At 39.7% G+C, this 26,318-nt stretch overlaps 1 protein-coding gene across 1 annotated transcript in view; it reads right to left on the bottom strand.

The window, feature by feature from the left end:
- Positions 1-26,318, bottom strand: part of ERBB4 (erb-b2 receptor tyrosine kinase 4) — a 559,265-nt gene that overhangs the window by 158,533 nt on the left and 374,414 nt on the right. Inside the window, exons 17-19 of the mRNA XM_063303051.1 lie at positions 22,109-22,241; positions 16,769-16,891; positions 16,234-16,332 (exon numbers count right to left, since the gene is read on the bottom strand). Of these exons, the coding sequence (XP_063159121.1) occupies positions 16,234-16,332; positions 16,769-16,891; positions 22,109-22,241 (355 nt within the window). The remainder of the gene's footprint in view (positions 1-16,233; positions 16,333-16,768; positions 16,892-22,108; positions 22,242-26,318) is intronic.

The following is a 26,318-nucleotide window of genomic DNA, read 5'->3' as shown; positions in this document are numbered from 1 at the left end:
GATGAAGTTGTGGAAGTTTGCTAGGGCGGGGGAGTTGGAGTCGTACATCTGTATGTACCAGTCCGCCGCCCTGTCTTGCAGTTTGATGGCTACCACCGAGATTTTCTCCCCTTCGGAGTCAAAGTATTGTCCGTAGCGGGCCATGTATTCCCTGGGGTTGGTAATGAAGAAAGATAGCTTCATGGGGTTCCCATCGAAGGTTGCTGAAAAGTCTCTTGGGAACCTTACATGCTGTGGGTCTCCCCCCCATGCGTTTTGCCGCATGCCCCCCCTCGGCGTGGGTGCACCCGTCGCCGCGACTGGCTTCCAAGTTTGGCCCCTTCCGCTCGGGGTCTGGTTTGGGGTGGGTCCCGGCGTTGGCGTCGGCTTATAGTGTTCGTTGTTTACTAGGGACTGTAGCATGGCTGTCAGGTCCCATAGTTGGGCTTCCATGGCTGTGAGCCTGGCTTGCGTGTCTCTGTCAGCTGCCTGCGTTGTTGTCGGGAATGGGCCGGTCAGCGTTTCGGGGTAGATGAGCCTCCAATCGGGGTAGGGTGGGTCCATCTGGTAGTCTATCCCGTCGGCCCAGTAACGGCGTGGTTGGCCTGCACCCACATCCTCCGTTGCGCTTCCGGTGACTGGGCTGGCACTCCATGCCTGGAACTGGGGTGCGTTGTGGACCGGGAGGGTCCCCAGGACTTCTGTGGGGATCGTCGTCTCTGGCTGTTGCAGGTTCGCCTCCGCCCCTTGTGGGGTCTGGGACTGGAGGTCCGGGTGGGCAGGGCGGGTGTCTGTGGCTCCTGGAGGGTACGTTGGCCCCTGCCGTCGTCGGGTCGCCTCTGCCGCTTGTCAGCTGCCTTGTCCGTTGGGGTTGCGGGTCGCCAGCTCCATCGGGTTCCCCGGTCTTGCCTCTTGCCGTCTGGTTCCCCCTGCGGTGCGTTTCCGTCCGGTGGGGCTTGGCGAGGTTGATTTTTAAGACTCTCAGCTTTCTGTCAGGCTCTGCCTGCTACTAAATAAGATGCAGACGCTAATTTAAAGAAATCAGGTTCTGGGTTTATTAATAGTATAGTGCATGCCTAGTTAAAGCTGAGAGTGGAGGGAGCGCGCCAGTGCGGGGTTTAAATAGCCCGTGCCGGTCAGTGCCCCTTCCTCATTGGTTGTGCAATCCCCGAACCCCGGATGTCTCGCTCGCTGGTGGGTGAGGGGTCGCGAGGCTTCTGCTGGTGCTCCGGGCGTCTGCGTAATCCTCCTCCTCCAGCCAGTGATGGCTTATCGCTGGGTGATAATCTTCGGCGATTCTTTGGAGAGTCCCGTGTGTGCTTTGGATTGGGCGTTGCCGGTGTCAGCCTTTGTTACCAGGTATCGTTTGATGGGATCTTTACTTAAAATCGTTATGTCGTTGCCGGAGTTTTTATGCTTTTCTTTTGTTAGTCATTTACGTGTCCTTTGCCCCATTTCCCTGCATTGTTGTGTCATTGTGCTGACGCAATCAGTGCAATGGTGCTCATGACAAGGATGCCTAAAGATGGCTTTTATGGTTAATATTTTTGCAAGGAGGTGTGTGTGTGTGTGTTTTAAATGAATAGAAAAAGCATTGTTAAATATTCCTGAAAATAAAGGATTCAGTTTTGGCTTACATTTAATTAAATCAGAGCTTTGGGAACTTTTCATCTATTTAATTTTCAGTGAACATTGTTTAGGGCCTGTAAATACAGCAGTACATAGTATATTAAATAGGATGTGAGAGGATTCTGCTTCTGCTGGGGATTCTGTTTGTTCATTTGTCCAGCATGAGAACAGAACTGACAGATGTTCAAAGTTCAGGCTGTTTTTACTGAAACAATGATGTAGTTTCAGCAACTATAATGATAAAGAATGAGGAATCAGATCTTCTAAGACCTTTCTCCTGTCTGTGCATTAGCACTCGATCTAATTTACAACAGCAAAAATCTGTCTGATGTCCTTAACCTAATCTGTCCCCTTTTCTAAACTCTTGGCTCTTCAGCACATTGAAACTGGGATGATTAATGGCACACTGTTCTTTTTTCATGGCTTCTATGTTTGGCTCCTGACTTCCAAAGTCACTGAACTGAGACATATTATCATGCTATTGTGGTCAATCAGATATGAGAAATCTAATATTCCAGTGTTTTTAGGGGAGAAAAAAGAGCCCCCCCCCAAAAAAAAATAATGTTTCAAAAATTGCTTAGCTGGAATCACAGACACACGCATATGCACAAAAGAATTAATGGACACCCACGAATCCAACATCAAGAGTCAAAACAAGGGCAAAATAATATTTCAAACTCCTAGTATATTCTATGGCAGACTCTGAACTGACTGTTTTGGAAAAATGAGACTTTAACAGCACCACTGAGAGATTGCTGAGCTCTCATACATCAAAAAGTTTCAGGCAATCTCAGAAGGTCTCAACAAACATAATGGTTTTTTACTACATTGCAATTGTTAATGGATAAGGTACTCCTAATCTGTCTCTCATGTAACTTGCATCTGCTTAACCAACCTATCCTCCCCTCCGCCCTGCTCTCATCCCACTTTAAATCCCTCATCAGTCTAGCCATTCCATGCATATGATGAAGTAGGGTGCAGCTCATGAAAGCTTATGCCTTTTAATACAATTGGTTAGTTGGAAAAGGGGCTTCCAGATTCTTTTTGATTTTTTGCCACCGTGGACTAACATGGCTCTACTTCTTCAACATCTCTTTCACTGGCTTCAATATCTAACCAGCTCTGCTTCAGTCAGACATGTGCTGATTGCCTCTTAACCTTGAATCATATGAAACTCTTACTGGAAGGCATTACATACACACTGAAGAAAATAATGCCTTGTATTATTAACACAGGTCCCATAAAACATTTATTTATTAACAACAGCCTGGCATATATATTACCATTTAGAAATTGAAATGCCAAAATGTCTATTCTGAATTGCCAATAAAGCTAGAAGCATGAAGAGAAAATTCCTGAATAATAGGAGGTTCTTTGATACAGACTTTTAATTTCTTATTAAAAACTACTGGTACTAATTGCACAGTTCTGGATAACAAATATTGCTGTAGAGCTCAGTGCTTCTTTCTCTCTTTCTCTTTCCTTCTTTCATTATTTACAAAAGGGGAACCCTGTTGCTTGAGAATTATGTTTCTCATTTTATTAATATTAATATTTTCTTTTAATATTTTGGCAACCTTAAAAAAAGGCTCTGAGTTTGCAGGGAATAAGCAAGAAAAATTTAGCTTCAGCTACAGAGTAGTTTTAAGAATCAGAATTACTGAAAAATATCAGCAAAGCCTGCAGTTAGCATTTCCTTTTGGAAGGAGAAAACTACTACCTCTGAAGTTATGGTATGAGAGTGAGAATGCTGGTTCTTACCTGCTTGAGAGACTTTACACATATCAATAATACTCATGAGGTACTTGTATCTCCTTCCCACCCCCACCTCTAACTTTGAATAGATCTGATTATTATTTCAGGTAAAACAAACAATGGCCTTCCATAAATCTGGAAAGAAAATGGGTTCCAATATAGAAAAAAAAAGTATGGGATCTTTTGAGGGGAGGGATGAAAGATCCCACAGTTCAGTTTTTGCACTTTCATGCTGAATGAAAGCATGGTCTATTCCTATGCAGACATTGCTTTAGCATCAGCAAACCCCATACAGTCTCAAGTTCTGCTAAGACTAGGAACAAAGTCCAATGTAATTTTTTTCCTTTGGGAAAGGTGTTTTGGAGACAATTTTAAAATAGAAATTTGTTCAAAATACGTCTGCTTATCTGCTGACTGGGACTCAGCATTGAGAAGAGTCTGTAATTGAAATCGTGAGTAAAGGCTCCCTTCTAAGTACCTTCACAAATGGCAAATGGCTTGACCCTCCTCCCCATCTAAAAGTAGGTAAATGTAATGGATAGTCCAGTTTCTGATTCTTACAAGTTGATTGTTCCAAGGAGTTAGTACATGACACCTTTTCCTCCACCAATTTCAAGAGTGGGTATCCCCAAGTAAAGAAGACTGTTCCTGCCAGGAGCCCATAAACTTAAGTGTCTATGTATTGAATGAAATCAATAAATCATTCCTTTTCTCAACTGGTCCACAATGAGGACCAGATTCTTCATAGTGCTTCCAGAAAATATATAGGGACAAGGTGCCATGTTCCTAGGAGAAAGGAGTGCTACAGCAAGAAGCCATTTCTACTGCGTTTTGACACACAAAGAAGGTGTGCTTTCTCTGTGTGCCTCTGTGTGTTTTTGTATAAATCTATGTGTTGCCTTTTTGAATAAAAATTATGCCTACTGATCATGGAAGAGTTAAATGTCATTGTCCTGGCCTTACATACTCCTGACCTTCCATTAGGCTGAAAAAGAATCCATTGGCTGGTTGCATCCATTGCCATATTTTTATATGTATGTGTGTGTGAATGGGAGAGTGCAGACAGACAGACAGATCTCTCTCTTTTAATTCACATATTACTAAACAAAACATTCTCTCTAGTTAGGAAGAACTCTTTCCAGAGATATTAGAGAGCCACAAGACATCTGAAAGAAGCCAAGAAGCCCCTGGCTTTTACTTATAAAACCAACCCAATTTTCAGGCTCTCTTATCAGGAAACAAGTGAGTATAGGAGAATTATTTCAAATCATATCTCCAAACCTTCAGTTTAATTTTTTCATAGCAAACCTAGCAGCAATGTCTTCTATTATTAGCTTCTGGCCCAATATTGGCTAACCAGATCAGTCAAACTGTCTTCATATCAATGAGCTTGGGGATTCCCAAAGTAGTCTATGTATGCAGAGTTATGCTTCCAGCCCCTAATTATTTTCAGAGAGATAATGAAACTTTTAGGTGTACAGAGGGATAAAATCACCAGGGAATACCAGGGCTGTAGGCTAGACTGGGAATTCAAAACTGTCTGGGAAGAAGGCAATGACAAATCATTTCTATAACACCGCCAAGGAAACAGCATGGATGTGCCCATGAAGTAACCAGGAGTCAAGCTTGACTCCAAGGAGGTATTATCTTTACCTACTGCAAGATCATTTAGCCAACAATTTTGTGATGGATATGGGGGGCAGGCTGATAAGAAATGTCACTCTTCATTTCCTTGCTTTACTAATATTCTAAATAATTTATTTTACATTCTAATCATGAACGTACTCCACTATGTATTGTTGACTTTCTAGTTTGACGATAAATCATGGACAATGTTCTCTTAACTACTTTCCAATCAATTGACTCTGTATTAAACAAATTAGAATGGTTGAGCATAGCACAAATGTTAACATTTCTTTGAGAGCTATTTTTTTAAAGCAAGAAGCAATAATCTCATCAACAGTTTCAGACTATCAGGTTTCATAGTGTAGGAGAGAACTTGGCTGAAGCTTCCCAGAACTTCACATAGCATGGCCAGATCTGAATGTTTATTGTTACATCAGAACTAAAGCCATTTCCATCTGCTGATAGCATCCAATAGCCTGATCTTATACCCTCTTGCATTCAAATCCTCTTCCCACATTTTCCACAGTTAGAATAAACTCACCTTACATTTCCTGCACAGCTTTAGGGGCAGTTGTCTATGTTCTCTGCAGTCCTGGCTGAGAAAGTCAAACTTTTTATGTAAACTCAACACAATCTTCCCTGACTTCCAGTGGAGGACAGGCAACTTGAGACATGTCTCTGCAATCTCTGTGGTAGACCAGGCAGCGTGGACCTTTTTCTGGGCTCAGGCAGAGCTCCTTAGAGCCCGGAAGTGTTCTCCAGGTTAAGGAGAACCCCAGGAATCGCCCCATCTGTTCTCTGGAGGGCTGGATGCAGTCAGAAGACCGCAAAATGGTGTTTCATGATTGACTGGTGAGCTAGCAGCCGGGAGGCGGGGTTGCCATCTTTTCCTAAGCTGTGCTGGAGCCTTAAACAGACTCAAGAGCTGCCCACCCCATTTCTAAGACACCATTTTTTTCCTTTTTATTTGTTACTAAGGAGAGGTTTATTTGCAACCAAGAAATGTGGAACCTCTTGGTGATTTTCATTATTTTTGGAAGTTATTAATCTGTTAATTTGGCTTTTTTAATATATATATATATAGATATAGATGTATTTTTAAATATATATATTTCTTTTTAAATTGTATTGTTGGATTTAAAGATTTTTGCCTGTTTACTGTTATTTTTTCAAAGCTTGAAGGATTAAAAAAGAAATATCCACTTCATTGAATCTGCAGAGCTGGACTTTGATCTGCTTTGTTCCCGTGAGAATGGCTTTGTTTATTCACACTTTCTCACTCTTGCTTTCATGTCTAATCAACATTTTTTGTCTAAAGGACTTCCTCAGTCCTTTGCCTAACATGTTCCTGAGGCACTAGAGGGCGCCATGACATTCTGTGGAGGGACATGGAAGACACTAAAGGTATTTTCAAGGAGCTTTACCTCAAGGTTACTCATACTCTGGAGCACCCTTCAGAACTTGTGGAAACTAAAGTCTACCAAGAAACTGAAAAGGATGAAAATGACAAGGGTGAAAGTTATTTCGAGAACAATGTTCCCGTTTCAAAGAAGAAAACAAGGAGTAACGTCCCAAAGCCAAAAAGTGAAGGGAAGGCGATTCACCTCTGGAATGTCAACTCTGAAGAACGGAAAGCTTTGGGCGTGAAGGAGCGACGATGGCCGCCCTCTTGGAATATCGAGATCGAAGACGGGATCAAGCCTCAAGGGACGGAAGGTCTTTGAAGATGAGCTGGACTTTCCGGGCTGGCCGAGGTTTGCAAGGAGAAAGCCCTGTGTGTAACACCGAGACGTGTAAATGCCTCCGTTTACTCTGAAGTGGGCAACTGTTTAATTGTGTTTATTAGGACGGCCTTTTAAAGGTTTAGACAGGTGTTTTTGCTTCTGGGACAATGAATTTATTTCGGGTAAAAGGATATTAATCAGGTTATTGTTTAAATATGTAATGATGGAGATATGTCTAACTATATAAATGCTTTGGTTAATTGCATAAATAGGTTTGTCAGGATGGGTTTTTTATGGACGTGTTTGCTTTTTTTAATAATAGTAATTAAAGGTAGATAGGTTTTACTCCTTTTTTATTATTTTAGCAGATAGAGAGGAGTAAATTGTAATAAATAAGGATAATATTGGATTATCTACCTATTAGGTAGAAAAAAATTATGATATAAAAATGTTTTCTTTATATATTCTTCTCGAGGGAAAAATAGTTTGTTTTAGAGGAAATGTTGTATTGAGAATGGAAATGCTTTGTAGAAGTAATGTTTACTCCTGCTTAAATTAGAGTAAGAGATGGATATTGAGTCATCTATATCTTTGTTGTAGAAAGTTGAAAGTCAGTATGTATGTAGTATGTAGCATGTAGTAGTTCTCTTTGTATTTTCACACTTTAAGTTCTTGTTTCTTGTAGTATTCTTTATTTCATTTCTTGTAGTTTTTATGTATTGGTTGAATTTTTAAAAATAAATCTTTAACTAAAAAAACACACTTCCCTGGTCCTTCTAGTCTTTGCTGCAATTCTTATAGTAGCTTTGGATGGGGAGGGAAGGGGAGGGAAGGGCAGTGGATTTTGTTAGCAATAGGTCTTGAAGTCCAAAGAATTTGGGGATACCTTATTCTTGATGAGTAATCACAATTCATTCACTTATACAGCAGACCTGCTCCTGGTGCCTTTCTCTTTTACTTCTTCAAGCAATCTACCTGCATTGACCTTAATGTGTCAGTCTGTCTTTCTTGCCCTTTTGAATTGGCCTTTCTGTGTCACCTTCTGCTTGTATGTGAATAGGAGAATATTTTTGGATAGGGATACAAGAGAGTTGCTGTGTACATCTGTATGCTTTGTGCATGAGTGGTATATTGTTCTTTGCGGGGGAGATGGACGGTGAGAAAATTTGATAAATAAATTAAATAAATAAAATTGTCTGATGTTTATTTTTCCCTATTTTTATTTACTGCTTTTATATGCTACTTCAATTGCTAATTACTTTGAGTGATATACATATCTGATATCTGTAAATTAGATTAAAAAGATCATCAACAAAAATGCAATAGTGAAAGCCCAGAACACATACACATACACACTGGGGACATTGTTACATTAAAAATACTCCATACCAGAGGGAACATTACACATCTCAACCCCCCAAGTTCTGCTGGAACAGCCAAGTGTTTATGGCTTTCCTAAGACCATCTGGGGGAATGCTGTGTTAAAGAGGACCAAGTAATTTCTAAGTAACCTTTTTATTTTCTTTTGTTACATATTATTTATTATCTGGTAGGGTATTATCTTGTTAACATGAATCCTGTGGTCTTACACTACTTTAATTGTACTGAAATTGTTATTTTCTCTTTATTCAGAATTTAAGAAAAGAGAAAGAAAGGAAGCAATAAAGAGGCATTTATGTTGCTATTTGAGTTACCTAGCACTCAAATGGATCTGCTAGATATAGATGCATGCATTAATATAACAAGAAACTTTTAACACGTACAAGGGTCTGTTTTGTTAGACAATAGCATTTTAGCATTATTGTTATACCATCAGTTTTTTTTAAGGAAATGATTAAAATGTACCTCCCCAGCATAATGAATGGCAGGCTTTGAACCATATGTTGCTTTAATGTTTCTCACATTTGCATACATCCTTCCTCCACTGAGCATACAGATCTAATCATTACCTTCCATGCATGCACACATATTTTATGGTTATAATAGTCTTTGAGGTACTGTAGATAAGGTTAAGCCCCAATGGGACTTAGCAAATTTAACAGTTGATCAAGGATTATTCCAACTAAAAGTCCACAAACTAGCCTTTAATGCAGTGCTTCCCAAACCTGGGTAAATTACCCAAACCTGGGTAAAAGTGGTTTTTCTTTGGGTAATGACACATGGACCCATTATCCAATCCCAACAGGGACATTTAAATTAACTTAAAGTGTTTTGCTTACACTGGGTAAAAGGGACTTTTTGATAAGCGGCTTTGGGTAATGAAGGAAAAAGTTTGGGAAGCCCTGCTTTAATGGACAGGCAATCCTGATGGCTACAGTGTGCATACAGGTGCACAGATAAATAATAATAAAATAAAATAAAAATAAAGATAAAGATAAAAAGTAAATAATAAATACAAACATAGAGACATAGACAAACATATACTTATCAACATGTGAAGAGGTGACTATGGAGATGGAATTATAAGTACTTGCACTTCAATTTACCCCACTGCCACTGTCTATTAGATTGCAGAAACAAAACCAAGCAAATAATTGAACAGACAAACCTGCAGATTCTCTCAATTTGAGACAACTGTTCTTAGGTCTGTTCTCCTTCTCCCTAAATTAGAAATGTAATCTCTTGCTATTAATTGCATTTTGAACATTTCCCTAAATAATTAAAACAATTAAAGCAAGCTGAAGTAGTTAAGGAAAAGACTGTAAAAAATCTCAGCTCCTTCTAAACCCACATTTTGCAAAACAACTCAGGTTCTTCATAAAAATGATTACATTTCAGAGCAGCAGAAACGTGCTTGTAAAAGGTTTGTTTTGTTCTTGCAATCTAATCATCAAGACATATCACTTTAACAATTTTTGCAAGGCCCAAGTTTCAAATCTCAGCTGAGTTTTTCGCAAAGTCTCTCTTGTTTGAAGAAGAGAAAAGATAAAAAGTTTGTTAGCTGAGCTCTGTGATGTTCTGGGTTTAAAGTATGGCCAAAATATTTTCCCCCTCTAAAGAAGAGTAACAAATGATGCCTCCAAGTCAAGATGCAGGGTCGCCCAGGCTATTCAAGATATTTTGACAAGGGGGGGGGGGATCCACACAAGCCTTCTTCCTGGCAGGAGACATACAGTAGGAACAAATTAAATTATCCATGGTTTCCTATCCACTTTCATGAGACATACAAAGGTGAGGCCACCTCAGAGTAATGATAAGCCTGGTTCAGGGGACTTGGGGACTTTATGGATTTCAGTTCCACAAAATCCTTATAAGATGTTATAAGATCTTATAAGCAAAGCAAAGGAAAGATGAAGGAAAAGGAAAAGAACCTCTGAGAAAGACAAATGAGAAACACAATTTGCTAGGATGAGGAAAAAGTCACCATTCAAGCATAGGGATTGTCTTTGCTATTCGCTTTACTGTTTCCTGTTGTGATCAATATACAGTAGGAAGGGGCTGCCCACATCATCTACTTACACGGTGCATTATGTCATTATAGTCATTACGAGTACATTAGAAAGTGTTTGAGGGCTCTGAAATTACAGCTGAGTTGCCAAATTGCTGTGGCCTATTCGCCTCTAGCAGTGCAACATTTAAGGGCCCAACTGGTCACAAAAAGCACTCCTCGCTTTCCTTTTCTTTTTGCCATCACTCAGAGATTGAAGAGAAAGCCAGGGCTCCTGCTGCTAATCTCTTGGTCTTCCACAGAAAGCAGGCATTCCACTTGCATATCTTTTGTACTATCACTCTAATGGGTTATGCTAAAATAGACATTTATGCATGAATCAGAATAAAACATTCACCATATCACATGACATTTTACTCATTTCACATACCATCAAAAGGCAACAGCTGAGTTCAGAATAATGTATCTTTGCAGCAAAAAGAATAGGCAGCCACACACTCCTTAAATTCGGGACTAGTAACTACCTGGAACACACAGGCCAAAGAGATAATTTTTAAAAGCAGCCAAGAGCCATTCTTACCCCAAAAGCTAGTTTTTTGCCCAAGAGACAACATGACTGTAGTACAGGGTTCATTTTGCCAGTTTGTGGCAGAGCTCTCTTTTTGTGATTATAAGCAGTCCAATGCGTGCCTATGTCCATCTCTAAAGAACAGGTTGTATCAGATTCTCAAGTGGCTACTGGAACAGCCCTGATTAAATATGCAAACTTTATCATAGAAGAGTTATAGCATAGGGATACACCATGATTCCCCCACTGATCTCATCAAAGTAGGCAGATTCTTTTTCAAGAAGACAATCCCTCAAGAAAACAGGCTTTATTTAAAATTGCAAGGCAAGCATCAGTATGTTGAATTGCATTCAGAAGTGGGTTAGTGGAAGTCTCTTTCGATCATTCAGTCTCAATCAGCAATGTGTTTCCAAAAGCTCTTCACATGGAGACCATACATACAGCTTGTCATAGTAATCAAAATTAGAAGTTATCAGAAGACAGAAAAGAGTGGCTGGGCTACTCTGTCCAGGAGGACGCAGAATTGCTGGAGCTCAATGAGGGTCAGCAGTATAGAGCAGTGTCTGCTATTCCTGTGCTGGCTGGGAAATTCTGGGAGTTGAAATCAGGGCCGCAACTGGGCGGTGGGGGGGCAAAAGGGGCATGTGCCCCGGGCGCCGCACTGGGGGGGGGCACCAAATGAGCATGAGGAGTGCCAAAATGGGCGAAGAATCCATGTTTGCCCCGGGTGACACAGACCCTAGTTGCAGGCCTGGTTGAGTCCACACTTCTTAGAGTTGCTAAGGTTGAGAAACACTGGGATAGAGCCTTATTCTGTGGCAGAAATGGGCAAATGCCACTAAGTGTACTTCCTTAAGCATACATTCGGAAAATCTACCTTACTAAAGTCCAAAAGATCTCCTAATATTCAAATATTGGCAGAATATCATAGGGATATCTATTTTCTGAAACATGTGAACTCCATTGTTATACAAAGTAAAACTCCCAACCCAAGTCTAATGCAATATGCTGGTTATATGTATTCCAGCAAGCCTGTTTGCTGCTTACCTTTTGTGGGTTTTCCTTTCCTCCCCCAGCCCCAATCCTTTTCTTTTCCTGCTTATAATTCATTTTAAATATATTGGGTGTGCTTGTTTTCAACTGTTTCATTTATAAGTCACTTTAATAGCTAAGTTTGTAAACTGGAAACCCACACATATATTGTTTTTTTTAAATAAACAATAAGGTTTAATAATGGTCTTGATAACTTAAGTATCTAACAGGGTTGTGCACAGATTTGATTTGGAGATTCGTCTGAAAGCTGAACCTCTGAATCAGATCAACTTTCTGAATTAGATCAGTGGTTTGAGTTGAATCAAACTGAATGTTTTCAAATCAATTGTGCATGTGCAAAAGCCTTTAAAAATTGATTCAGAAATTTGAATCAAATCAATATGAATTGTTAAATCTTATCAGAGCCAATCCAACTATCCTCACTATCTAATAAATGTTGATTGCTATTACCATTTCTAAGGCATTCAAAGTTTTCATCCATTAATACATAGTTCTTTTTATCTGAGAAAAACAGTCACATTTTAAATTTACCAATTATTTTGAAGAAACAGTGAGGTTTTTTTCCAGCGAAGTTTATTGGAAAATATATAAATCAGTCATTCCCTGCTTTTTTTTTCTTTTCTGCTAGCAGGCAAATACATTTGTATTCTTACAGCTATTTTAGTTGTATCTTAAATTTACTCTTGAGCATATTTTGTGGGAAAATAGGATACAAATAAAATAAATAAAAATAAACTAATATGACAAATGTGTCACTGTATACCACTTTTTATTATGTTTGGTGCACAGTGTTTCAGAACAGATAACCTGATAATGATAAAGGAAATTGTTCCAGAGTCTGGGTTGGTGCTCAGACAATCTAGGGAAGTAGAAGAGTTAGCAACTCGCTGGGGTGAATCTTCTCTGACAAAAACAGACTTATTAATAAATACAGAATACAAAGGGATTGTACATGTACAGTATGGTTTGTATGTTTAGGGGATATTGCACCACCAAGAAATGTGATTTCAAGGAGCTACTGCTTTGTTCTGATGCCGTTTCTTTAAGTACTGTTGGAATGAGAGGTGTCTCATTCCAACAGTATGACTGTGGTAAAAAAATCAACATGGCAGCCACAGCAGTGCAGCTCTGTGTGATGCACATAAAAAAACAACAACAGGTAGAGCTTTATACATTAAAAATGGGTGGAGGTTCAGCTGCACCATCACGGCTACCAACTTGACTTTTCTGAACACATCCTGCAGGCATCCCTAGAATTAATACTCCACTGCACAGATCCTGAGGACTGTTACCAACCCTTCCTAATGCCAGCAGGAAGAACCTACTGCCGAGCCAAGTGGATCCCCCATCTAAATCAAATGATAACTGAGCTGCTGGCCTCAGATCACCAACAGAGCCTTCAGTCTGCCCTGACATCAGCTGAGTCTCCTGATGCACTCCTACAACACCCTTACCCAAGAGCTCCACCAACATCTAACCCATAGTAACACTGCACCCTTGAAGCAACAACAGCACCACTCCAAGCCATGGTTTGACAAGGACAGTGTTAATCCCAAAAAGACACCTGCTACCACTTAACAGGCTTATGTATCCAGCACTACATTGACAGCTGCACAGGACCTCCTCCAGCAGAAGAGATACGAGCAACAGCTGGCACACAAGAAAAAGGAAGCCATGAAGAACTACTGGACATGGCTTATGCAAACAGTCAAATCAATTACTCAGTCACCTTCTGGCATATCACATCAATCTCCCAAAGAAATGGTTTATCTATGGTGGACTGTCACATCCCCCCAGGGACCTGGGAGGCATACTTCCAGGAACTCTACATGGATACCTCTGTTGGAGGTGGATGCCCTAGCCAAACTATAGAAAATCTGCCAATGTGGGCACCAGTGACAGTGACAGAGACTGAGAATCTTGTTGCTCATTTAAGACTAGGGAAGGCCCCAGGAGAAGACCTAATCCCTTTGGAGGCCATCAAAAACAATTTGGACTTTTGGACCCCCACTTTGGCCTCACTCTTCACCTGCATCAACACTTATGGCTGAGTCCCCAAGGATTGGGGGCTTGTGATCATTGTGTGTGTGTGTGTGTGTATGATGTGTGTGTGTGTGTGTGAGAGAGAGAGAGAGAGAGTGTGTGTGTGAGTGTGAGTGTGAGAAAAAGGATGGTCCTGCAAATTACAGACCAATCAGCCTCCTCAACACAATCAGCAAACTCTATGTAAGACATCTGCAATGGAAATTCCAGGACTGATTGGAACAAGAAAACATACTTGCAGAGGAGCAAGCCAGCTTTAGGGAAGGCCAATCTACCACTGATCAGTGCCTAGTACTTCAACACCTCATTGAAAAATACTCCTCCCATAACACCACCTCCCTTTATGCTGTCTTCATAGACTTCAAAGCAGCTTTTGATTCCATATCCCAAGACAAATTTTTGGAAAAACTGGAGGCCTCCTCAATTGACTGATGTTTACTTAATACATATGCTTCATGAAGGGACCTCACTCAAAGTAAGATGTAACCCCCAGGGCCATCTCACCAGTGCCACTGGAACTGAGAAAGGTGTCAAGCAAGGCTGCACACTGGCCCCTCTCCTATTCAATTTTTACATAAACTCCATGGTGGACCATCTCTGCAATGCGAACTTTCACTTCTCAAAATTTGCTGGAAGACACACCTCTGTTCTACTCTATGCAGACAATGCAGCAATACTTTCGAGAACACCTATTGACCTTAAAAGAGCACTGAGAGCACTAACACAGTACTGCAAGGAAGACCAGCTAGAACTCAATTATCAGAAAACCAAAATCATGGCATTTGCCAAAAGGCCCAAGAGCCACTCCTGCAGCATAGATGGCCATAAAATTGAGCAGGTTTCATGTTTCAAATACCTGGGAATAGTCCTTCATTCTGCCAGCAGTAGAAAAGCCCATGGGGACCACGTTGCTGAAACTGCACAAAGGAGCTTATCTGCCATTCTTAAATACTTCAAGTCAAGAGGTAGCCACTATATACCTGCAGCACTCAAACTATTTGAAGCCAAGCCAATAGCACTACTCCTGTATGGTGACCAGCTTGGCCCCTTCTCCAATTTTACACCACTGAAACTTGTGCAATCCAAATTTCTAGGATCAGCCCTTCAAGTCCCAAAATGTGTCTCTAATGCCACCCTGAGACTAATGACAGGCCTCATGAAAGTGGAGGCTAGAGTGTGGGTGGTCATACTCAACTATTGGCTCAGATTATCCCTTTTTCCCCTTGGCCTTGCCCCATTAACTATGAAGGATGACTTTCAGTCCACATGGAAACAATTAAAATCTCATCCCTGGGCTTCTCTTCAGGTCTCCTATTCAGCATGGGATATGATCAAGCCAAAGCACTCATTAAACAGCATGTAGCAGACACAGAGTGCTAACTGGATTTAGCCAGGTCCCCAACCTTTATTGCCAGTGAATCTAGCAGGTATTCTGCCTCCCCTATGACACACTTAACTAAACTCAAGGTACCCAACTATCGGAGGGCCTTCACTCTGGCACAATGTCAGCTGTCCTTGAAGGCCGATACAGGAAGATTCCTTACCCAGAGAGACAATGCCCCCGTGACTCTGATCACATAGAAACAACAGAGCATGTGCTCCTCCAGTGCCTGTACTATAGCGACATTCATACTAGCCTCATCTTACCATACTATATAAATACCCAGGGTGCTCAGGACAATTTTACACCTCCCTGCTGCTGTCAGATACCAACCCTGCTACAACATACAAAGTTGCCAGGTTCTGCGCAGCACTTTAAATTCATCACTGATAACCAATACCATAAACTAAATTTAATGAGCATCTAATTCAATCACACTAGATTACTGTACTGACAAACATACTAACCTTTATGCTCCCCTATGCCCATCTAATACTTCTACCCCTCCTTTTAGATTTTTTCCCTTTTCTTTTTTTTAGACTTCTGTGTTTTATATATGTACATTTAGCTTTTTATATTGGATTTTAATGTATTTTCTATGCTTTTAACTGACAGTATCCCACCCTCCTTATGCTGGTCTTTGACCGTAATAAAGGTTTGATTTGATTTGACTCAAATGAAGAAGCAATCAATTGCAGGGAATGTCTCTGCTGGTCCTTTGTGGAATAAATGATTGGCATGATGTGGTGGGAGCCTCAGTTGATTAAGGATGTTGAAAAGGTAGGCCTGAGTTCAGTGTCAAATTCAGATTCAGATGAAATTGATATTTTCATGAAAAAAGAAAAAAGAAAGAAAAAGAAAAAGAAAGCAATCAAATCTGGATCCTGGATCCCATAGTGGTTGGCTAGCTGTCTATGTGTAATTTATTCAGAGATCTTTTTGTGTGTCTGTGTAAATGTGGCTTTTATCATCATATGGAAGTTTAGAGCTGATAAATTGGAAGAAGCAGACAAATAATTCCCCTCCCCTCCTTTAAACTGTCAGTAATATACATACATATCACTGAAATAGGACATCTATTACTTACATCCATGAACTCCACATTAGCCTTTGGACCAGTTGTCTCATTCAGTATTTTAATTGCTACAGGAATCTTCACACTCTCTCCCTCAGGAACCCAAACGCCCTAAAAAGTGATGAAAAAGAACGTATCTCAAGAAACGATAAAGTAGTCCTCTTTGACCACAATCTGACCAGACCGGCACACTTTCAGACTGGCAATGGGACAGCCATCTTGCTCATGCTTGAAGGTACAACCTAGCTTAGCACCAGTAGGGCCGGTTGCACAGCACTCAGTCCTCCAACTCTTGCCCACCACTCCCAGCTCCTCAGTGACCACTCAGTTGGTTAAGAGAAGAAACATGAGGGTTTATGTTACACTGAACATTTCTAAGAAAAGGAGGTGGTTCTAAGAAAAGAAGGAAGTTCTAAGCTGAACATTTCTTAGAAAAGAAGGAGGTTGATATCCTATGCTAATCAGCCCATTGATTCCTGCCCTTCTGCTCTGATAACCAGAAGTCCCTAGAAACGATGAGTGAAGGAATGCTGTCAAGGAAACATACCTTATACACAGTTCCAAAGGCCCCCGATCCAAGGACCTTGACACGCTTTAGCTCAGTTTCCTTCAAAATGCGAAGTTGTGCCTGATTGGGTGCTGTGCCACTAGGAGTCAAAGGTTCTACCAGCTACAACAGAAAACCCACAGAAAGAAGCTATGACAAGTACTATCCATAGTTGGATTTTTTTAGAACTGTTTTTATCTTGTCTTTCTTTCATTCAGCTTCCTGAGCTTGAACTGCTTTGTGCTTTTATTTACTCTAGATGCCATCCAGCAAAAGTTAAGATAATGAAAGCTGTAACCCCATACACAGTTACTAGGAAGTAAGCCCCACTGAACTCAGTTGGACCTACTTTTAAAGAGGTAGGCATAGAATTGCACTGCCTTAACTGCAAAACAAGAAACACATCTCTTTTAAGTTTTCCAAAGAAATTAATGGATTTGGTATGTGCTTAATTCTGGTTGGTATATGCCCTGTAGAAATAATAATAAAGAAGGAAGATTTAAAGTGATATACTTTATTTGTTTCGTTGCTTGTTATAGCCCAACTTTCATTCAGAACTCAAGAGAGCTTACCCAGCACTCCTTCCTCCAATTTTTCCTCACAAAAACTACCTTGTGCGGTGGGCTGGTTGAGAGAGAGCCACTCACCCAAAGTCACCCAGGGAGTTTCTGTGGCTGAGTGCCAGTCTGAAACTTAACCACTGCACTACTGTGGCTGTGAGTGAACTTTTTGCATTTGACTTCAAAATGTTTGACAATGATGCACTCCCTGACAACATGAAGCCACTCCACAGAATATCAGTTTTAAGAATGACAATGGATTTTCTTTCTCACATTAAAAGGTATCATTCTGAGTCCCATGATTTAATTACCTGGGTGGTATTTTCTTCTTATATTTTTAAAATTAAAATTCCTACAGTCAACAGAGACATTCGTTTAATAGCAAACTTTTATAGTTTATATGGAATTTCGTTTTGTTTTTTGTTTGTGTGTGTCCTCGAGGCAGTCCTTGCAAGATTTTCAGCAGTGGCTTGCCATCGCCTCCTTCCCAGGGCTGAGAGAGAGGGACTGACCCAAGGTCACCCAGCTGGCTTTGTGCCTAAGGTGGGACTAGAACTCATGGACTCCCGGTTTCTAGCCTGGGGCCTTAACCACTACACCACACAGGTTCTCAGTACTTTAATATACCTGGCATTGTAAAAATATGTAAATTAATATTAAAAATGGGCTTTAAGTAAACTAATGCTTGTAATTCACTCATATTAACAATCCAAGATACCTCAGAAAGGAATTTAATATAAATACTTGGAGATTTCTCACCCAAGGAACTAATTAAATGTGATCGTAATAACTGAGTAAGAAAACAAGAGCCAATGCCCCATCAGGCAAGGAGGAAACTAGAATAACCACAAGCCAAAGTCAGCTGGGTGACTAGCCCTTCCTCTAAGACAATCAGTGGAAGGTTGATAAGCAGTTTATAAATAAACTAAGTTAGTTGGCCAGTTGATAAAGAACCAACAGAAGCAAACATGTTTGTGCAGAACAAAACCGAGTTCACAATTGGTAAAACTATTTCAGGCACCACTTCTGTTTTATTGTAGGAATTAATCTGTTCTTGCAACATGTACTGTTTTAAAATATGTCAGTTTCCTTATTTTGACTGAGGATGCTATGCCTTCTAAGCTAACACTAATTCTGCAGTGCTGACAAGTTAACTTGTGTTTATTAAGACTGCTTCCATGAATCACTGTTCAGATGAGATCTGGCCCTGACAGTGATTGACATACTTGACTGTTCGGCTCAGAATATTCTAACCGATTCAGCCCATTTCATTTAGATCTTTTGTGCTCAGTTTTGTTCCTTTTTTGAAGGAATTGCCACTCTATTGTGGCAACTGGGCTCCTAGAAGGTTCAGATCAGTTACTGCATGTCCTGATGCATCAATCTACAGTACTGTAAAAATATTCTCGGTTGCCCATGGGGTATCCGTGGGGGTGGGGTGATCATAGAAGCTCTTTTCCTTTTGTTGCTGAATGTGGGGCATGTGAACTTTTATTCCTGGAATTAATTTTGTGCATATGCATCATCTGTGCTCTATCAGAGCCTGATTTGGTGTATTGTTTTTTGTTTGCTTATTTTGCATCTGGCAACTGCTCTCTCAAAAAAAGTTACCAAAGACTGATTTATATAATAATTTCTGAAGTGGGAAACAGTAATGAGAACCACAGACTACCTCATCCATCCCACCCCTGCATTCTCCATACATGGAAGTGGGGTTTCAAAATAGTGCATCAATCATAACATCCCCAGAAACAGCAGGAAAACCATCCAATTTGAAGCACAGCTTTGTGAAGTGCTTCATTTCCATTCAGCTGGCTCTCCATTTCGATTTACAAACATGGGCATCTGCACAGGGAGCAAGTGGGGGCAGGACAGACAGAAATGATAATACATGCCTGATGATGTCATAACACCAATGCTCTAAGTTACATATTTGTATCAGGCACAATACTTAATAGCAATATTTGCACGATTATGTCATTGCATGCTGAACATTGCATGTCATTTTGGCATCAATCCAGTTTGCTGCACATTATGCTGTTTGCAAATCCACTTGTGTGATTTGACTTGAAACTGCATCAAATTAAGCAATTTTCACAGTTTGCAATGGAAAACTTCCCCAAATCATTTATCACACAAGCTTAGAGTTAAACCCATGCAACATCTTGACTTTTTTTTAATCTATGGTCTTTTCTAATGTCTGAATTTAACACTGCAATCTTATACTTGTCTGCTTACTGAGTTAATTGAGGCGTATTACCTGGTAAAAGTATGTAACTTATACTGTACATTAAGTCATCTTGAGATCTTTGGTTATACTCATATAAATGCCAAACATTAATAGATAAAGTACATTAGTTGCTATTATGCCATTTTATGTATTACAGAAATATTTTATTCCATAGATAGCTATTTATAAAACCATGGACATCTATCCCATAAGGCTTACCATTGTAATTACAATTTAATGAATAAGACAATAAAACAATGCCATAAGAACAAGCAGCATATTAAAATGAAATCCAACCAGTTATTCTATTTTGAAAATTGTTTTATACTTTAATAATAATAATAATAATCATCATCATCATCATCATCATCATTTAAAACTCAAAAGGAAAGACTTCCTTTTAGTGGCAGTGGGAAGGGAGTTCAATATTAAACTGAGGTTTCCAGGATTATACAAGCAGCAGCGAGCAAGAGTTCTGGCATACATGGGGCTCTGATACGTAGCACCCCTATCCGACAACCCACGGACATGGAACTTAGTCAGAAAACGTTGCTTGATTAGAAGTCTGCTCAGCTTTTGATTGGAAATATATTTTTCGCTAAAACTAAATGGGAAAAGACTAGCCTCTAAACACTGACAAATAGCCTGTCTTTTCTCAGGATAAGGAAAATAATTAAGGACCACTCCTGCTCAAATTGGGTTAAAAAACCACTGCAGTGTTTCAAAGAGTCTGTTTCAGGGCTAACTGCCCCATGTGCTGCCTTTTGAGCATCATTATCACGCCTCTATGAACATTGTAGATGACTTAATTAGTTGAATATGGACTACGCTGTGCAGGCAAAATTAGGGGGAGCAGGGAATTACATTATCAGTCCAGAACAAAAATAAACAACAAAGAGGAAAAGCTATGGATGTAAATCTGACGCAGTAATTTTTACACACCACTTCCCTTAATTAACTTTCAAGTACTCGAATGAACGTGTCAAACTTTAAATATAAATGTGACGAGGAGTGAAATTGTATACAGATGACATACAAAATCTGAAATAGTATTTTCATGGTATAAATCTTTTTTATATTTATTTTAGATGTGGTGTTAGTAGCCAATTTATGGCTTACATCCATAAAGCTACCACAATCTTGCCAGCCACACCTTTTGCAGTAGCAGAACACTTGTGGCAAATGTGTTCCCAAGGCCATTTTCTTCATGATGCAGGACTCACACTAGGATCATTTTCTATCTTGGTTTCCAAGGAGCAGCTATTGTAAAAGTGGGATTCAGCATTCTGCTCTTGAGGTCAAAAACTACACTTAGGTATTTCAGCTCATGTCTTATTTATTCCAGATCAAGCCCTAATGTTTGGGGAAGACTAAGGCAAATGATTGATATTCTAGAGGTGACGGACTCGTCCCTGGGGGAGCTGGGGGTGTTGACGACTGACAGGAAGTTCTGGCGTGGGCTGGTTCATGAAGTCACGAAGAGTCAGAAGCGACTGAACGAATAAACAACAAGGCAAATGATATTTCTTCCCACTGCTCTAAATGAGGTAAGATTCTGCAGTGAGGGACACCTCCCTCCCCTCCAAGTTTATGATCTTGACAACTGAAATTTCTGACCTTAAATTTTGCTGCAAGGATGAGTGGCTCAAAATTCTTCACTTTAAAAGAATTTTAAAACTATATTTGTGTATGTGGTTTTATACTGCATTTTTAATGCTGTTTTAATTTTGTATGCCACCTAGAATCCATTGATCTTTGTGGCAGATAAATCTAAATAGAAAATTTATACCGATAAAAATATTAGCAATGATTCAATTTGTTTGTGTGTTCTATACTAGTTTTCACTTTCTGGATAAATTTTGATACAATCTAAAATTAATTCTGCAATTAGTACATATGAACTTTCTTCTACATATTAACGACGGTTAGAAGTGCTATTTATAAAATAAAACAGCCCCAAGTGTGGCACTCATGTGCATGATCACATCAAACTTCCTTTTTGCAATTTTAACAATGCTTAAACATGCATATGTTACAATGTACAGGCTATTTTTGTCAAAACATTCAGGATGTGTATTCTATTGTGTTCATGTTCTGCACATTTTTAAATTTGCTCCTGATCAGGCCTAAAACACACAAGGCTTGTTACAATTAAATATTGTTTTAAACTTTTCTATAAATGCCTCTCCCCAAGCCTTTTGAAGATGTAGGTGGACCAAAGGAACTGAAAGCTTCAACAAATGACTTATTGTCATGCTCTGTTTATATAATATCTGGACATCAAAAGGAGAAGAATGGCGGATTCCTTAATATACTGCTACTGCTCTGCAGTAAAGACCTTAGTTTCTTCACAGATAGTTGGAACAAAAGAATTTTCTTTAAAAAAAAGTGTATATATATACAGTACACACACACACACACACACACAGAGGCACGCATGCATATATACAAGAGTGAAATAATCAAGGCAAAGACAGACAGCAGTGCTTTATATTTTCAGGAAGTGTATATGTGTGGCATATATTTGCAGGAAAAAGAATAAATCTTTACCTCAGTCTCTAGGAACCTTCGTAAAGCCCTCTTTTTTTTAATGCTCTTACGTCTCACATAAACTGCAAATGTAAGGCCCAAAATGACGATGATGAAGAGTCCTCCAATCACCCCGGCAGCAATCAGGGGGGTTCTGCAAATCAGGACCCAAGAATAACTCTGAATCACAGGAATAAGACTGTGTGCATACTTTCAAAGTAAATTTCCATGTAAATTTATGGAATTGTGCAGTTAGTCTTGCTATATTCTAAATAATACAAAAACAAAGTAAGGGTGTGACAAAGTTTTTCTTTATCACATTTGTTCTGGGATGTTTTGTTTTTAGAAACACAAACAAGCAAACAGCCATCATGCAAGCTTTGGGGAGAAAGAGGGGACTAGATGGATGAAAAGGCAGACCAACACATGGTGTGAAAATACTTAATGAAAAAACAAAGCTTCACATGAAAATGCTTAATGGAGAAATCCTATAAAGCCCAATATGGGTTGGGTCCTTCTTCTCCAGATAGAATCTGCCCTCTTGTAATCCCCAGTAGGTAGACAAGACCAGGAAATCAACTCCATAGGAAGGCTAAAATTAGTTTTATTGAGATTGGCTATAACAGAACCTTGCAAGTCTGATTGTGCTGTACCACCACCTCCTTCTTGTAGTTCAGTAAATTAGGGAAGTGTCTGTCTGAGCCACTTCCAAACATTATCAGGACATTCTGGATTTAAAAAATATTTTAGCCCTTGTTTCCTTGGCAACAGAGCATGCATATCACCATCAAGGTCATCTTCCTTACTTTCTACAGTACCCTACACAATCTGGCCAGGAAAGAATGCTGCAGAGACCTATGCCTAGAAAGATCAGGAGGTGGGGACCCAGAAAATGGCATTCTTGCTGGCTGCCCCCCTCAGTTTGCCCTTTGTGGCCAGGCCAGTCCCCATCCTTTTATCGTTCAAGAAACAGGTAAAAAACCATCTTCTTCCACAGGGTTTTTGGAGACTGAGATTTAATGGAAGACAGCTTTTTAAAAGAAGTTTTAAGTTTTTTAGACATTTTCATGATTTTTATTTTTATAGGTTTTTATGGGTATTTCAGAGTAACTGCTATAAGCCATCTGGAGTCATTTGAGTAGGCAGCATGCAAATATTTGTAATAAATGAATTAATGAATCCAAGTATGCGCATAAAGGTGTGTCAACCCTTCCCAGTATGACCTCATGATCATTCCAGCAAGCATCATAGAAAAAAGAAGAAAGCTTTATGCAACCAGGCTGGCTCTGTTGTTAGCACCCCAAACTTTTTAAAAGCTTGATCTAAAAGTCCCAGATAAAAATACAGTACTGCCCTGCAAAAGGAGGCAATAGAAGAAAGCAGCACCAGTGAATTTAATTAGCTTCATCAACCATATCTTATATTGAGGGCTATATTTCTGTGGTTATTTTTCAAGGCTTACTGTACTATTGGTTGGTGAGGGGAGAGCTAATGATGGGCAAGCCCCTCTCTCTTCTGGATGGATCATCCCATCATTTCTGTGTTTTCAAACCTCACTCTGACTGCTAGAATTGAGGAGTTTGACTGCTGTGTGAATATTAATACAGTCTCCATATGGTTCACAATTTCTACACTTCAGCTCTATAGGATTGCTGCCATTTAATATTCTTGGTCCTTCATCTGCCCGTATGAACTGAACACATAAACACTAAGAAAAGTTGCTGCCAAAGCAGACAAAGATTTTAACTTGATTGCTCTGTACAAGTGCTAGATGCTAACACTTGACCCATAACATTTATCCTTTCCAGTGTCACAAAGACCGGTTAATGACTTTGGATAACCATCTGCAGAGGATGAGTTAATTAACACATTCCTTTCCTGATGTATTACAGTCTTGTAATAGCTGCAACTGACCTTGGTTCACATGTATCCACCAAGACATTGACATTATCATATTTAAAACAGAATGGCACTCTCATTATCATTGGAGACTACAAAGGTAATCTATGATTATGTAAGGAAGACTATAAAAGTTAAATGCAAATATTTCCCTTGTTCTTTCTTTGTCCTTAAAGGCAAAATAATTTGATTCCTCCTATCCAGTTCTATGCCCATCCTAAGCATTTCTTCTGATACTGAACAGATCAAACTGTACTCTAAATTGACTGGGTTCACAGATCATGCTGTGCTATAATGTACGGCATGCTTTACAAACACAATGGCTGAATTTGCACAACATGCTAAGCAAAACCAAACCAACCACATTGTGGCATGACTCAGTATGTTAATCAAGCCAGTATGTGATGGATCCTCATTGCCAAAATAAAGATGTTTGGCCCAATATGCTGCCAGAATGGGAAACTGTCTAAACATTAGATGAGTTCTTTGGATAAAGACTGAAGGATACAAGTAATTAAGAACATTATTTCTAAACTTTTGGTGCAGGTGAGTTGCAAAGTGACTATTTGATAAAGATACATTAGAAAAAATGTTGACTTCTTAAATAGCAATGGAAATTAGGTTCAATCTAGAATAGATTCAGAAGGTGCATGATAGCAGATGTTCCTGTATACAGTACATCAGTGCACACATACACATATGGAATGCTACAGACTGGCTAGATTGCCCATCAGACAGAGGGAGAAACCTGGTTTTGCAATTGCCTCCCACCTTTCCACCACCTCTGAGCCAGACTGTTTCTGAGAACTGGAAGTCCCAACCTCAGGATGCCATGCCCTAATTCTGTGGCAAGAATTAGAAGGACGGTGCATGGGCTAGAGTAGGAAAGTCAGAAATACAGAACCCAAGTCCAGAGTTGCTGTTACCATAATAACACAGAGGTGCCACTCTCCTACCAAAAGGGTTTGGCTCTCATCCTGCCATGACTCACAGGCAAGAGATAAGAGAATTGAACATTGGAGGTACTATAGATATGGCTTAGGTTAATGGCTTTTCTAGTGTCTGCAATAAACCTCTTGTCAAGAGCAGTGTCCCTGAATCTCTTAACTTTTTAGTTCAAGCATTGTTCTGGGTGAAGTCTGACAGGTGGGAGGGAAAGCACTGGATCTAAAAAAACCATAATCTGATGCTCCACCCACAAAACCCCATGTTTTGTGCAGTTCCTTTTAAATTGGGGGGGGGGTTCATATCTAAACTTCCCAGAAGCATACCAAACAACCACCCGAATCTGTTGTATCTTAGTCTACCTCCTAAAAGCATCAACATACATCATCCTGCCACAGCTGTATAAAAGCTCTAGTGCAGGAATGATATAAGTTGATGACATTGTTACAGCTTGAGATAAACAGCTGCACTGCAGAAACATATGGCGTTAGTGCTAGACACAAGCATATAATTGATTTAAATGACGCAGATTTCAGGAAAATAATTAAAATGTGAGCTTATGTAGGAAAAACTGTAGATGTAATTGTACAATATTTTATCTAGTAGCAACAAAAATTGGGAAATTAACAGATGAACCTTCACAAACTTCTATCACAGGTCTGTTTTGTTAAAAGAAACAGTGCTTAATTTAAAATATGACAATTCAGGTTTCTGTCTAATTTAGCTTGATTTAACCATATTAAAAAAAAAAAGCTAAATCCTCTACTTTGGTCTGACAGTGAAGCGAGTTTGGTCTAAGCGAAAGAGCCATTCTTTTTGTATCTTGTTCATGTTTACTTTTTTTACTCAGAAAAGCAAAAACCTGCTTTCCAGACAGAAACAGTCTAGTGACTGCCAACCCAAAAAAGATGATTTGCAAACTGGACCTGTAAATTTTCCCCAGATTGTTTTTCCTGCCTGAAACTTCTCTGTTAAACTCTGCAAATTCGATGAGGGTGCACCAGGCATGCTTCACCCAGTCATACTGCATGTGGTTCACTCTGTGTTTATTTTGGCATATTAAACAAAAATGTGCTTTCCACAAATGTAAGCACGTAGCACACTGCGCAGAAACACATGATATGCCAAGAGGTCAGTTTGCTATGGTGACATCCATTCTAGTTGTTCAGCAGTAGCTTAGATGTGGTTGGCATTTAGCAGTAGCAGGAATAGCCAAGTAAAATTAATCTGATGTTTTCTTCCAGTATTATTTAATTGGGGAACTGAATCAAGTATGCATTATGCACTGCAATATTGATGGAAAAGAAATAACCATGTCATGCTGTGGAAATTTAACCAACTGATCAGTCTCACAGTTTTAATACAAAACAATATAATTTCAGAGTAC

The sequence above is a fragment of the Candoia aspera genome, chromosome 1 (genome assembly GCF_035149785.1).
Source record: "Candoia aspera isolate rCanAsp1 chromosome 1, rCanAsp1.hap2, whole genome shotgun sequence".
Lineage (NCBI taxonomy): Eukaryota > Metazoa > Chordata > Lepidosauria > Squamata > Boidae > Candoia > Candoia aspera.
Note: the sequence above shows the minus strand (reverse complement) of the source record. Positions and strands in the feature narration are given on the sequence as shown.